Source organism: Neolamprologus brichardi, chromosome 20 (genome assembly GCF_056152115.1).
Source record: "Neolamprologus brichardi isolate AB-2024 chromosome 20, ASM5615211v1, whole genome shotgun sequence".
In the NCBI taxonomy this organism is placed as follows: domain Eukaryota; kingdom Metazoa; phylum Chordata; class Actinopteri; order Cichliformes; family Cichlidae; genus Neolamprologus; species Neolamprologus brichardi.
Window position 1 is genome coordinate 5,308,574 of NC_142123.1, and position 15,558 is coordinate 5,324,131.

The 15,558-nt window shown below is 44.9% G+C and overlaps 1 protein-coding gene across 3 annotated transcripts in view; it reads left to right on the plus strand.

The window, feature by feature from the left end:
- casz1 (castor zinc finger 1) overlaps positions 1-15,558 on the plus strand; it is a 75,375-nt gene that overhangs the window by 24,851 nt on the left and 34,966 nt on the right. For 2 of the 3 annotated variants that reach the window (XM_035905457.2, XM_035905458.2), the window contains exon 1: positions 2,592-2,715. The exons of the other annotated variant lie outside the window; for it this stretch is intronic. In XM_035905457.2, the coding sequence (XP_035761350.2) occupies positions 2,637-2,715 (79 nt within the window). In that variant the 5' untranslated portion in view covers positions 2,592-2,636. Of the gene's footprint in view, positions 1-2,591; positions 2,716-15,558 lie in introns of those variants that run through there. 3 annotated transcript variants of the gene reach the window in all.

Below are 15,558 nucleotides of genomic sequence, written 5' to 3' on the forward strand. Positions count from 1 at the left end.
GGATCTGTGTCTGTCCCAAGGACGCCGGAATAATTAGAAAAGCTTTCAGGCCAGAAAGTGCAGATTCAGGTTTTAATACACAAAATTATTTCAGGGGCAGTGAATCGGAAAACCATTTGTTGGTGACCTTCCTGAGAGGCCTCCCCCCCTCCCCGGTACAGGGCAAGATGGAGGCTATGTGGCAGCGCTGCCTGAGTTATGGCATATTTGTGTTTTTATAGAGGCAGGGGGAATGGAGTTGGGGAAGTTGGGAGGGGGGCGTGGGGGTAAATGTGTGTGTGTGTGTGTTTGTGGCGGTGGGGAGGGGGTCATAGGGAGACCTTCATGTCTGTGTATGCGTATGTATGTGTGTGCGTGTGCGTGTGGATCTGGCAGGAGTTTGGGCAGAGGGAGAGAGAGAGCAAAGAGGAGAAGGGAGAAAGTGAAGCAGCGAGAGAAAGGGGGAAGTTGCAGATCCGGCTGTATTTACAGATCAGTTGTCAAAAGGAGCCATTTAAGGGGAATGCGCCCGTTCCTGTGCTGTGACAGGCGAAGTGGCTGTTTAAAAAGCAAAAGAAACTATGAACCAGAGAGGGAGATAGTCAAACACAGGCTTTTTTTCTGTTGAAGACAGACAGAGCAAGGGGTGGCGAGGGAACGAGTGGGTGTTAAGTGACTTCATTTGTAGTCTATTTAAGGTATGTTTTACTTGTCCTTGTGCTGCTCCTCCAACATTTAATACAGGGGCTGCGTTCTAGTTAGCACAACAAGGGAATAATGATTGAGCGCATCGTTCTTATTTCCTGTAAATACAAATGACTTTCCTTCATCTGCCTAAAAAACTGTATTTGATTTCAGTCTTGCTGTCAAGGGAGATTTGCAACTGATGCAAACAGTGATAAGAGTAAACCAAAAGCACAGCTCTGTTTCCCTCATTAGCTTATCACGACTTTAAGTATGTACACTTTCTGCTGGCTTTATTCAACATCCGTGTCCTGCTCTTTTAACATCCTATTTTCCTTATTGCCCTTTGTCAACGTTTTGAAGGAAGTCTGATTGGGCGTTGGAGGCTTGTCTGTCAAGTCGTGACTATTTTTGTGTCATTAGAAGGCTTTGTTTGACTCAAATAAAGGTGATCCACCCTCTGTTCAAATTATACCTGCGGCAGGTCCGGGATATCGCGTCTTGGGTGCAGGTACCCTTATCCTGTTCCAGGTGGCAATAAATGGAAAAACCTACTCACCTCAACCTGATAATTGCTGTTCTGATATTTTAACTGCTAAAGATCCCGATCAAGAACAGGGCTGTTGTACAATATTAACTATCATAAAAGTTGGGCAATATTTGATAAAATTCTGGGATCAAGTTCCATCCATTGTTAATCTTCTTTCACTTTGTGTCAATTATGACTTAATAAGCGAACAACATTTGCATCGACTCTTCTGTCTACTTTAAGACAGCAATTTTATATTTGTTTTAGGTTAATATTCACTTTTAATTGAGTTGTTAACATGTTTTCCTGCACAAAAGATAATTAAAAGCTTATTTAAACTCTTAGTTATAGTTAGATCTTCGCATTTTCACCCAGGGGGATTCTGCTCTTATTCAAAGGCAAACGGAGATCTGACATTCTTCAACAGGACAGCTAATATTCTCCAGTATTGATATTGCGATGTGAAAAGTGCCCCACAAGTCGGAGAGAAACTAGAAATTCCCCACTGTACACTAGCTAAGAGACTTCAAATCTAACATGCCAGTGTCAATGAAGACTGTTTTCTTTTTTTTAAATGATAATAAAAAAAAAAGATGGAATAGAGACCTGAAATATGAGAGCCGATAGCCATCTGCTATGTGTTGAATGTGTGTGTTTATGTGTGCATGTGCGCCGCGACACACACATAGGGCACAGAGCGCATGTTATCACTGTCAACAGCAGCCGTAGCAAACAGCAGCAGTTGTTCCGTGTGTGTCTGTGTAGCGTACCAGTGAAAGTGTGTGTGCTTGTGCGTGCCCACAATCTCTCGCTCTCTCGCTCCCTCGCTGGCTGCTGGCTCCGAGGGACCCACTGTAAGTCAATCTGTGCGCTCATATGCCCACGAGTGTGTTTGCGTGTCTGTGTGTGTGTGTGAGGGAGTGCGCTTCTACTGTACTACACTTCAGGAGCCAGGGCCGAGCCTAGCTCAACAGGGCTGGAAAGGGCCAAGGGCCAGCTCCCGGTGCACGCCACCCACTTCATACCTGTCTATCTCTCACACACGCGCTCGCACACACAGACGCGCGAACACATGCACGCAGCTAGTGCAGCCGCGCTACTCTGCAGAGGGCTCTCATTGTAGCAGTGACAGGAGGGCGCCCGTTAAGTGGCTCTCTCTTCCTGGGGCCTGTGTGTGTGTATGTGTGTGTTTTCTTCCCCCGTGTGGCTACGGGGTGGAGAAGGGCGCTGAAGGACCCCTACTGGTAAAGTGGGTAAACTCGCACAGCCTCGACATCTGTGAGGAGAGAGGGGGAGGGTAAGGAGGGAGGAGAGATAGACAGCAAGAGAGGAGGACAGAGTGGGAAAGAGGAAAGGAGTGTGAAGGAGAGAGGGAGGGAGAGAGACAGAGGGGGAGAGAGAGAGAGAGAGAGCAGAGCCTTGGCAGAGAGCAGTTGTGGAGAAAATGCCTTGCTTTGTGGAGAGAATTCTTCCAGGGCAGGAGGGAGAGGTGAGACAGAGCGCAGAGGGCGGTTTGCTGCCAGGTAAGACTCACACATACCTTTCTCTCTTTCTCTCTCTCTTCCTCCCTCCCTTCCCCTCTCTCTCTCTCTCTCTCTCTGTCTCTTCCACTCCCCCTTCCCGCACACACACACACACGCTCACACACGCTCACACACTCACACACAGGAGTTGAGTGCTACCTCGAGATGAACGGGTTTGCTACTATTTGCAGTTGGCATGAGTCAGGCACGCATGTGTAGTGATGTAGTGGGTGGTGTCAAAGTGTGTGCGCGTCTGTGTGAGAGAGTGAGGAAATAGCAGGTGTACTGTTCATTTTCTGGAAAAAAAAAAAAAAAAGATTTTCGTTTCCACGTATATTTGTGCGCATTTGCACCTGTAGTGCGCTAAATGTCAGTCGTGCATGTAAATTCGTCTTAACTGCATTTTTGCTCGGTCAAAAGTTTTGTCTCTGACTTTTCGTGCCAGGCCTTAGAGCACTATGAGCATCAATGGTGGAAAGTTTGTTTAAATTAAAATAATAATTGAATTAAATAATGAACACTTTTAAGGGCTGCACATTATATTGTTTTTAATGTGTGGTCTTTACTTGCTTTAGAGGGAAATATCATTAGACTTTATACATTAATATTTATGCATAAATAAACCTAACTAAAATTAGAAATTGTTTGAAAAGCACATAAATCCCTCTCCTCTGAAGTCAAGTGCGCCTCTTTCAGATCTGTTGTGAGGTAATTTGCGGTGTTGGTCGAGATTGATTTGGCTGTTTAGATACAGATGTTGTGATGGAGCGGTTTGTCATCGGAGGGATTTTCCACTCTGCTGATGTAAACAGTGTCTGTTGAAGAAAGGCTAAAGAGTCCTTTTTTTCCCTTGTGGAGACACGGTTCTGAGAGCAATAATCCTCCTTGTGTACAATTAGATTTTCTTCTTTTGGTTAAATAAATACTGTGTCTGTGAACATAAACACAGATTTACATGTGGCCCTGTGGGCGTCTGTCTCCCAAGCAGCACACCGCTTGAGCCCGGGCCTGATATTTCTTGTCGAGGCAGAAGTTGGCCGACACCAACTTCACACTCGCTGTTTATTTGTTTTTATAACAAATGGAAGCAGCAGAGTGAAAGGTGAGGTCAGAATTGAATTTGGCTTGCTTTACCGTAGCGATCTGGCAACCGCTCTGCTCCAATGTACCATAGAGCCTGCTTTGGTTGTAGTGTTTGTTATTCGACTGACGTGCGCGTGTGTTTGTGTGTGTGTGTGGGAGCACACATATATGTCTTTGAGTAGTGGGTGGTGGTAGCAGCATTCACGAGAGAGACATTTTACTAAGCAGACATTTCCCCCTCTGTTTTCACTCTGACCTGGTAGGAGATTGATGACTGAATTGTGGAGTACATGTTAACAGTAACTGGTGATTTATGAAGATACTTAGGGTAAGTGAGGCCGCACAGGCTGGAGAGGAAGAAAAAGATATAGCCTTTTAAGTTAATGCAAAAATATTGCCTTTTTAAGTAATAATTGTTATTACTACTGCAGGGGTTTGGAGCGAGGTCTGAGTTAGACTTGGATGTGCACAAAGTGCAGTGTTAAGCTTTTCCTTTTCCGTTGGCCAGGCCCCTTCCTTTGTTTCAGGCTTTTCAAGTCTGACTCCTCAGAACAAGACAAGTTTGTCTGTGAGAAAAAAAATATACGGCTTAGCTAGTTTGGTAGAATAGATTGAGATATATCAAATAATTAAACTGAAGAAAAAGTCCTACTTTTTTCCCTGGGTAAAGCAGAATGGAAAACTTTTCTTGGATGAACCCTTGCACTGCAACAAGTGCACTGTGTGTTTTGGCAGCTTCTCTTAGCCAAAGATCCCTCACAAAATCCGCATGCAATTTTAGAAGAATCAGATTCTTTCCCTTTCCTTGGCTCCTGAACTTGGTTGATATTATGCACACACACACACAGAATCCTCTTCTCTATTCAAATATGAGGTTCTGTCCACTTGGATGTGATCTATGGCATTTTTAAGGAATAAAGCAATTTTAGTGAATGTAGACTAGTGCTTCCCCTGAAAGAGGGATGGCTTTCATTTTTTTTCAAGGCACCTCTTAGACTGAGTGAAATGTTTCCCCCGTTCGCTCAGGGACGACTTTATTTCTTACCAGGGATTTAACACTCACTCAGTCCCCTCATAAATACAGCGTCCCTCAGCCCTTCGCTAGCCATAACTCACGCACTAACTCTCTAGCTAACTAAACTCATATAGCAGAGCCAACACTTGTTTGTCTTTTACCTCAGCCTTTCTCCCTCTTCCTCTTCCTCTCTGTCTCTTTTCCTCCTCTGTGCTGATTTATACGTGACACAATCGTCTCTGACTACCATCTCACCAGGCTCCTGCACTGATCTCCTTGGCCCACTGGTGGAGTGGGGTTTTAGAAGAAAAGTGCATTTGAATATGAGCTGCCCTAATCTCCTCCAGGCTATTTAGAGTCAGCCTAATGCTCCAAGAATGAGTGGGAACAACACCGGGGAAAACGCGGACATCCCTCTCAGCGTGTCACAACACAGCTCAGGTCTCCGAAGAACAAAACAAGTATTTTGATTGGCTGATGAAAATCTCTCTCTGCGAAGCAAAGAACATAAAATTCCAGATAAATTATCTCGGGGCACCTGTTGAAGCTTCACTCTTAAAAAATGTCTTTCTGCCTTTAAGGCACCTACATGTCGAACTTATCTTATCCTCGTGGTGCAGCTAGAAGAGCCGCCGCCACTAATAATAAAAAAAAGTTATCAAAGGCCACACTGCTTGAACATACTCTTCCTATCCTCCAGGTTTTATGTAGGTTTGGGGTAATCTTGGCGATAAACTGATAACCAAGCAGGCAAACAAGCAAACAGCAGCCATCACATACAAAGCTGGCATAGAGCAGCTGATAAACTTTTAAGCCATTTAACTTTGAACAGATGAAAGTGCTCAGGTGGGATATTACAGTATGGTGGAAGCCTTTAGTGATCTGGTGCCGACTGGCATTTTGGGAGGAGACGATCTTTCTGGCGTGGTTCCCGTATTGGTTGTTAACAGCCTGCTGGTACCTTCTGTTCTCTCTGTTCAGTCCCACTGGCTCAACACTGACAAGTCCTCAAGCATCTGAAGACCCTCTGAAGTCAAAATCGCCCATTTTGATGTCTCGTGGCAGCACCCCGCGTTTTGTTGTATTTGCCTCTGAAAACAGAGGCCCTGCTTGGAGGAATTACCCTCAGCAGTCGCTGGTGTCAGGCAGGGGAGGAGGGCATCATTCCTATTTCCCTCCGTCTCCCCGTTCTCCTCGCTGTCCTTCCTCCCTTTTTGATCTCACCATCAAATCTTCCCCCAGTTTTTATGAGTGACGTTTACCCGAGAGCAGCTTGGGAAATGGCTGGCTGAAGAAGACGTTTGAGAAAATGTGCCTGAGCAAGCTATCACCTTTGATAAAGCCATGGTTCCAGTGGGAGAGGAAGAAGAAAGCTATAGCGCGAGAGCATTGTTGGTAATGAAAAATGCCATGAAAGAGGGAACATCTCTCTGATCCCAGCCTGTTACGCCAACAATGTATAGTACAACAGATACTGCAGTGGTACATCAAGCAATTTCGCCGTTGCTGTACCACAATGAGCGTTCGCCCCAGCTGACTGATCTGAATCTGGGGTAGCACACTGCGCCTTTATTGCACATCAGCTGGGCATAATCTCATAATACGGCGCTCACACATACACGCGGGGAGTCACACTGGTACTGCCATCAACAGTGGCGTACCTTCAGCTGTGTCATCAGTTGGCAAAAAGCTGGCAAGGCACTTGAGTGCGCTGCATAAAGAGAAAGAAATGATGGGGAAGTGGAGGGTAGGTGGAGGCGCAGAGAGAAAGAAATGTTAGCTTTAGTAATTACTACCTCCACAGAGAAGCAGTGGAGAGGACAGTGAGGCAAGCAAGCGCATGAAGGAGGCCCCGTGTGCAGATAATGAAGGGGTATCATTGTAGCTCTGACAGTGTTAATCTTAGAGCGCTCCACAGTGTGACTGTGTGTGCGCCTATCAGGTTGTGTGTATGCCCTATGCAGCATATGTAGACACTGCTGGGGTGTATGGAGGTCGTGCTACGGCGCTGTTGACTCTCATCCTACCAGCGAGGCCATCCGGCCCACCTGACAGATTATCCAACCACTGACAGTCGCCGCCTCGCGCAGCTTCTGGAAGCCGATCCCGGAACTCCGCAGCTTCTCGTGTATCCATCGCAAAAAGCGCCGGGGTAGCCTCCCAGCACCCGAACGCCTGAACGCCTGAACTTTTTCTTCGCTGGGAAATGATTAAGAAACAAGGAAATGGGGGAAGAGTTGTCCAACTTTCTTTGTGCCCGGCTTTCTCTGTTTTCCTTTCCCCCCCCCTCCTTCCCATTTGAAGTTGTGATACACTCATTTAAGCCTCATCGCTCACACACACGAGAAAGTGTTATGAATATGTATCAACACAGCATATGGCAGCAGTAGCACTGGGACTAGGTGTGTCCAGAAGGTAGAGTGCTGCCGATGCATTATTCTCCATTCAAATTACCACAGTAAGAATGCAGCAGAGAGCTGGGAGGTTTTCACTCCGTCTTTAGACGGGGCAGGAGACGAACCTGGATCGTGCGAAACAGCAGGAACGGAAAAGCTGTGATGAGCACAGTAGTTGGCCATCTGAGTTTCCTTGATTTGTTAGATTTTTTCGGCAGGTTCAAACCCGGCACACTCGCTGACACGAGTGTGATTAAAAGCGATATTTCTGACACATTAGGATGCGCGCAGGAAGTAACCTCCTCTAAAGCGTTCATTATTAGATGCATGACAGACCTGAATATTTATAAAATAGGTTTTAATAATTAATAGCAGCAATCTGCTCCTGTAATTCATCAGATTTGCACTTCAACAGAGTATCCGTTTTCACTTTAAAATAATAATAAGAGGAATATTAATGTTGCAGAAATGTAAAGCGGGCAGCTGGTTGCAGCGCAAATAGGCAAGCGCTCCGCGTTGGCTTCCTTTAAACTGTCACTTTTCAAATAAAATTATACTTTAAGCCATCAACACTGCATCATTTTTAAAGCCTTCGCTTTGTTTGTGCTTGACAATTTACTGAGTGGCTTCTCACAAATGTGGCAAGTCATGAAGATAAAGACGCAGGAAACAAAGTGGGTTTGGTGTAGAATGCAAAAGTAGTCGCTGTGGTTTTATCAAAAGCAAATTTATTTGTTTGAGTCAACTTAGCGGCACTTCCTTTTGTATACTGAGACCCAAAATAGACAGCATTCTTTTTTCCTGTAAAGCAGCTTTGCTTCTTTCATTTTTATTTTTTCCCCTTATTGTGAGTGTCGTTTTATCACACCTTCAAATTCAGTCATAGCACACTCCTCCCTCCGCCGAACTCCCAGAAACACAAATGTTCCTGTTTTAAGTGAAAACTGCCACATTTATTTCTGCCTCAAGTTCGCGTTGAACTTTTTCAGTAAACCATGCTGTTTTTCCTGTCACGACTGACACAGTGGAGTATTTATTAAACCCACCGTGGATCAGTTTTTCCTCAGCTCGTTGAAATGTCAGTGTGCATTTTTCTGTTTTTTTGGCTTGTGTGGCATCTCAGTGCAAACGATGTGACCTGCAGCCACGACACATACAGGAGCAGGAGGAGGGCTCAGAGCGCAATGCCCTGCTGTTTACAAAGCTGCAAACAGGCATGCAGCACACCAGCACACACTTAATATTGGTTACAACAGTTTTACTTAACATATACAGTATGTTTACAGTGGCTTGTGCGCTGAACCACACTTTCCCAACCACACACGGTACAAATAAACGCTTTGAAACGTCTTGTATGATCACAAAACCCTGTAGTCACATCTATGCTGCTTGTCAGAAAAGTAGAGCATAGCAGTTGTGGCAGGAGAAAAACAACAAAAATGCAAATTCCTGCAAGCAGGAAGATTCGTTCTTATCACTTCCTCCCTTAAACTGAGAAACAGTGTATTTTGATCAAAATGCAATTGTGCTTCCTTGAATTATTTGAAATGCAAAACTGAAAAGTGGTAAAAAGGCCGAATTGTTGTTTTTTAGACCGGCTGCAAAAGCTGCCCACGATGACATTTTAACAGGCACCTGTGATTCATTCTGCTGCGTAGAAAGTCCAATAGACAAAACTCTGTCAGGCAGAGCAAATGTTTTAATGGTAGCCGGGGATCGATGTTGTCAGCGCAGGCATCCTGTCTGGAAATACGTCTTTCTTTTCTTTTTTCTTTTTTTTGTTGCTGTTTTTTTTTTTTTCTCGGATTAATGTCACCTCCTTCTTTCTTTTTCGAGGAGAGGAGGAGAAAAAAAGGGCAAAGAGGGGGTGGAAGAGGGAAGGAGGTGGGACGAGAGTGGGGTTCGGCAGGATCTGAGGCGAGCGGTGTGAACCGGGCCGAATTTAGGGGAATTGATGAAAAACATTGACTCGCGCTCTCATTCGCAAGGCCTCCGTAGCTGAAAAACAAATTTGAAACATAACCTTGGAAATCAATTAAGAAGTCCCTGAGAGCCGGGGGAGAAAAAAAAGAAAAAGGAGGGAAAGGTCCACCCTTCTCACCCCCCCACCTCCTTGTCTTTTCCTTTCCTCCACTTAACAGGAACTTGGGTCTGCCCATCAGAACGCTGCCGTGTGTGAGGAGGCTTTGTCAGCAGGGGCCTTATTTAATTTTTTTTTTTTACGGCACAGGGCCTTATATGCTGTCAAAATGTCTTAAGAGTCTTATTAAAGAAATGCCACAGCTCATTTCCTTGTAATGCAATTCATATGCTGGTGAAAGGGGGCATGTCTAAAGATCTAAACAGCTTTGCTTTTTAGGCTTCACATTAGGGGTTATCTGTGAGGGCTTGTCATTGATTGACATTATCTGGCCTGACAGGGCCTCATATCAAGGTTAACCTCATGGACAAAAGTGCCACCCGCACGGACACACAAACACACTCTCTCACCCACACTCGTAGTCAAATAAGGCACGCTCTCCTCGACTTCCTGTCGAGACTGGCGCTACGTACATGCGCCGGCTTCGTCGGCGTGTGCGTGCCAGGTGGAGATTTCCAGAATTAATTGATAACTAATGGAGCAGCGTGTGCTGAGTTTACCCTGGAGGATTGACACTGGGTGTGTGCGCGCGCCTGCGTGTGTGTCCTGTGGAGAAACAGAGGGTGGTAGGTGATTGTAAGAGGGTGTCGAAGACTTACTTAGCGGCGTACTTTCGGATTCTGGTAAATGAAATACGGCCCCAAAGATAATAATGTGGAGTGACACGCGTCAGTCCAGGGGCGGCTGACCTCTTAGGCGAGCAGATCGTTTACTTCACTGCTGAAGAACGAGCGCAACTAACACTGCGTGAGCGTAACACACGCGCTCGGCACACATCTCCCCTGCTCCCTCCCAACAAGCCACAAAGGCAAAGAGAGATCCCCGTGACCAAAATACAACTGAAGCAGTTAATCTGTACAGATATTAGCTCAAGGGCCCTCGAGAGGTGCACCGCTGAGCCCCTTCTGCACTGTACTACCCACACTGCCTTGCTCCCTCACCAAGAACAGCAACCGTGAGGGAGGGACACAGGGGTCGTCTGCTCATTTACCATGGCGGTTGGCTTATCAAATTGCACTCCCGGTGTCTTGAAGCTGAACAAGAGCTCCAAAACAAAGCTTCAAGAATAAATTTCCCTTGTTTCAGTCCGCGGAAGCACGGGGCCATGTGCAATTGGGTATTTTTAAAGCCTTTTTTATTATTTATTTATTTCTTTTTTTTGCCTCCTGCAACACACTTGCAAATTAAGTCATCATCTGGTGCCAGCTGTGAGTCCAGATTTGATGTACAATTTTAACAAGTTGGCCGTGTGTCCCATGAATTACCCTAAGCAGCAAACTGAATAAAAGTTGGCTGTTTTGGTGCGCAGCTGTCAGAATGACTCTTGTCACTCATGTCAGATTGTTTTTTTTTTCTCTCCCTTAGACCATTTTAGCTTGCTTGTCCTCTATTCTGGAAAATCCCATAATTACCCTGTTTGTGATGAAGCTGGAGGGCGTATTTGTCCTCAGATCTCAACTTTCCTGCCTGATTGCCCTCAAGTTTAGAGTCTTTCGTCCCCCGTCTACGCTCGTAATATACATTGTTTTCCTCAGCTATTGTCCCGTGCATTCGGCGAGTGTGTGACTGGGGCCGTTTGTGTCCGCCTTTGTCCTGCAGTGTCTTGTTTGTGTTTTACGGCGGTGTGACGGGAGCGTGGCACTTGGCTGAGGGCTTGTGTTAACAGCCTGTGGACTGAACTGAAGTGAAATAGTCCAAACAGGTCCTTCAAGGTCAGCAGCCTCAGAAAGACAGCAGACAATGTACAAGGTCAAATTCTAGACTAAAAGCAATAAGTGCTTTATTGATAAGAAAGAAACAGCAAAAAAAAAAAACCCAAACAAGCAGATGTGCAACCAACTGATTAATAATAAAATAGATCTGCGAGAGAGAGAGAGGGGCAGGAGGAGGGCAGGGTGGAGAAGAAGAAAGCTACCTCCTGACTTTATGTCAGTGTGTCTTTGCACTGTATGAATGTGTCTGCCGGCCTGCGTGTACAGTAGCTTTGGCAGCAAAAACATTGATCTTGTACTAAACCTAAAAAAAAAAATCCAATAGAAATCCAGTGGTTTATAAAAAGAACAAAATGTGACACATTGGTGCTGGTGGCAGTTTCCCGTGTGCAGCCTCTCTCTTCATGCCTGAATCATTTCCTATCATTACTGCAGTTTGTGTGATCTGAATAGTACAGTGTGAAAGTACTGTTTCAAAAAAGATCACAAGCAACTCACTTCTCCTGTTTTGACAGTAATCTACATATCACATATATCTCATCAGTATCGTGTTTTATGACAGAGACAACGTTCACCACAGGTTCCTTTTTTCCTTTCAGTCACTTTATGAACAATGTGCCTTTTGTATCGTGCCTACTGCGCTATTATCTTTTTATGAAAATAAGCAGAAGGCATTGGACTGTCGTCATCTTTTATGTGCCTTCATCGGTCGTTCACTTGCACTCTCTGTGTGTGTGTGTGTGTGGTTTTTTTTTCCTCTCCCTCTCTCTCGTCCCCAACCTGGCAACCCTGCCAAGTAAGGAGAGCTCCAAAGTGGATCAGGCAGTGGCAGATTTAGATTTGAGGTGGGGAATGCTAAGTCCCAGTCCCAGCCAAACCTGTTTCCTTAGGAAGACTCTGAGGGACAGAAGGGCTGGGAGATTTCCATATGCTCTGCCACCCCCCTCCACATAACCTGCAGTAGCCCCCACACCCACCCTGCTTGCTCCTTGGTAATATAAAGCCTCCTTTACGGCCCCTTTTGTAAATCTCTACTCTGCATAAACTCCTCAGATGTGCCCACCCCAAACCCCCATCTATCAACTAGTTGGCAATGGCATTGTTTTTAATCATCAGAACCTCAAAATTATTATTATCGCTTCTGATGCGGCAATTAAAACTTCAGGTCAGAGGCACAACGAGCGGTGATCAGCAGCCGAGCTGAGAAGTTTTAATTAGACGATCAGAACCATTAATGCACAAAAAAAGGTGTGCGCTGGGAAATTAACGGGAACGTCTTAATCAGGGTTAGCGACTCCGAAGAGGAGTCAAGTGAACAGAGAGCAAAAAACAAATCATTTCCGCACCACTGGGACAAAACTCAATTAAATATGCATGTGGAAAAATGGAAATTTCTCAGCATCGGCTGCACCGACTGTTAGAAAACTGTGGCAAAATCTCACGGCGGGGTCGGCGACCTGCTTATTGTTATTCTTCTGTAATAAAAATGAGAGAGGGGCCAGATGCTGGGGTCTGGGTGCAATGGCGTAGTTGTCCATCAGTGACTTTCCGCTTGACTTCCTTGCGGCTGCCGCAGCCTCCCTACCATACAGCGGGGCTGGGTGGAAGGGGTGGGGGGGAGGGTTGGAGGGGGAAGAGAGTAGAAGAGGAAAACATTCTCTTCCTGCAAGCCGTAAATTTACAAAAATAAAAACATGGTAATTTTCAAGACTGTCTGCGCGTGTTTGTGTGTGGCTCAGTGATTTCCCTGAAACACACATGCACGCACACTCGCGCATACATCTCCCTTGAGAGCCAGAGACATGAAAGGTTCACTGAGCTACACCCTGGGAGCTGCAGCCTTGTCGATTAATCTGCCATAGGTTCATGAAGTTATAACTAGACTTTTTCCTTTTTTTTCTTTCTTTTTTTTTTTTGAAGAGCTAATGCACCTCTCTGTTGCATATTGTAAAATAATCCTGAGTTGAATAGACATCTCCCAGACCCTGTTTGTATTAATTAACTTGAGATATTGCGGAGGGGTGGGGGGGTTGTCCCTGTGTCAGTCATGTTGAAACTCAGCAGGAATCTACAACAGGCCCTGTATCTGTGTTTGATTAGTTGAAGAGATAAGCTTCAGTTTAAACAGGTAATATCTACGTCTCTTATATACAGACCCCTCCTGTGTGCCTGCTCCATACAAACTGAAACGCTGCGGGGAGCTGGGCTGTTTATGGAGGGGCGGAGGGGTTAGCTGCTCTCTGAATTAACAATAAAGTCGAGTTATTCAATTCTCTATATGCTACACTTGTGGCTTTACATCCTCTGTAATATGACTATACACGTATTTTGGAACGAAAGCTGCCCACTCTTTCCTTTTGTGTGTCACGAAGAGGTAAAGCCGTGACCCCGCGCAGTCACGACCATTGTTAACTCCCACACCCTTTTACCCGTAGCAGCCTTGATTACAGTCTGTGCACGTTCACACAAATAATGCACTTCCAACAGCGTTATTAGGAGTTGAAACACCACTTGATTGGGCATGATATCATTCTGGCACACAAACAGACACTCTGCATCAAAAAACCAACAAGACCTGTGGGGCTCGGAGCAGAGGAGGAGTTATTCTGTCAGCGCGGAGGGCTAGACTCACACACAAGCTGTGTCATCCACCTCTGAGAAGAAGCAGGACCCGGCAGAACTTGCACCACTGCGCTTATTTTTGACTGAAGATGAAAAAGAACCCGACCTTGTCGAAATGTATTCAAAATAGCTTCTTGACTTTTTCCTCAGGTTTTGGCCTTATACAGACACTGCATGGCGCTCCTTCGCGGTCCTGCACTGTTTCCAGTAAAAATAATGTCACCGCTAACATAAGCAGTTGGGAAAAATTAGTTTCAGCTGTTGTGTTCGAATTCAGACCTGCTTGTTTTTTCCCCCAACTCCCAGTGCTTACCGAGGTGTCTCCTGCCTTGACAATTAGCACACCAGGCTAAAACCGACTGTAAATAATGTCCAGTGCATGTGACAGTGTTGTTTTTCTGTCTGATATTCATTAATAAGGCAGAACGCTCACTGGACTCTCAGGGAGGTTGGGGGAGTTGGTCCCAGAGGGAAAAGTTATTCTTTCATGTAAGTCCCCACAGATTTTATCTCATTGTACGGCATCATGCACACAAACGACTTGAGGTAAACAGCTTAGCGTTACCATAGTGATCCTTATTGTAAGCAATAGCAAAAAAAAAAAAAAACCAAAACCCACAGCACAAATAATAGTTCAGACTACTGCCATAAAGCACTGAATCGCAGCATGTTCTTCCTCGGAGGGAAACTCAGAATATTTAATTTGTTTTAAATCACGCCCTACCTTTAAAAGAAAACACTGAATATGTGCTTAAGATGTGTGATAATTCAGTTTAATGGCCCGCTTAGATACTGAATCTGTAGCACTCGGTGCGCCAGTCATTCTCCTCATTGTTAACACAAAATCATACATAAATAGGCGCTAATGGAAAGAAACAACTGTGTAGGGGTCATTTCCTACAAGGAGCTCGAAATGGCAATACACAGGAAATCGGTAGTTAAAGCATGAAATACTGAACACAGTAAATAGAAAGAATGACCTCCACAGCAACACCCAAATGACCTCAATCTTCCTTTGGAGAGTATTTCTGAAAAAAAAGAAAGAAAAACTTTAAAATTTATGTCTTCCACTTCCTAATAGTTTTTCCAGCTGATCCCCCACCCCCCTTCTCAAAGTTGCTGTCTTCTTAAAGGTGACCCTTTCACCCCCCGCCTGCAATTGTCTGACACTAAATTTGTACTGTAATGTGCCTGTGATATATGGGCCCCTCAAAACTACATAATTCCTGAAGTCATTGTTTCAGAGAGGAAGCCCGCAATGTAAATACTGTAACTGAGAAAGCATGTGTGGGTAGCACGGGGGTGCATTGTCTGGCGACGGGGGTGATCTGTAAACTCCCTCAAATTGCATATCCTCTAATGATTCCACAGCTTTGCAAAAGAAAATGAAAACAGGATTTTATGTTGCACCGATGTGATTTACATAATGCAGGCAATGGCTCACACATGATTGTGCTTGGCTTTATGGCTCAGGGAAAATGAAGAGGCTCGTACTCACTGATACAGAAAGTGAATCGAGTCTTTAAGATAGAACTTTGTTACCTCTGATATCGCGCATTTTTCTCCACTGAAACGGTGTATTCGTAAGTCAATATTGTGCATTATCTTAACAACAGTGTGGCTGAGTTAAGATTCAATACGCCATCACGCAAGAAGAAAGATCTCTGATGTGGTTCGGTCTTTAACTGTTTTTCGCTGAGCTGCAACACGCAGCACAATCCCTGGTTATTGTACCACCCTCTTTTTTTATATATATATATATATCATAAATGCTCTTTAGTCACCGTCACCTCAGACTTTTAAAAAAAACCTCTTTGCAAATTGTCCAGAAATTGCTGCTGGGTGAATGAACTTTTGCATGCTCTGGAAATAACG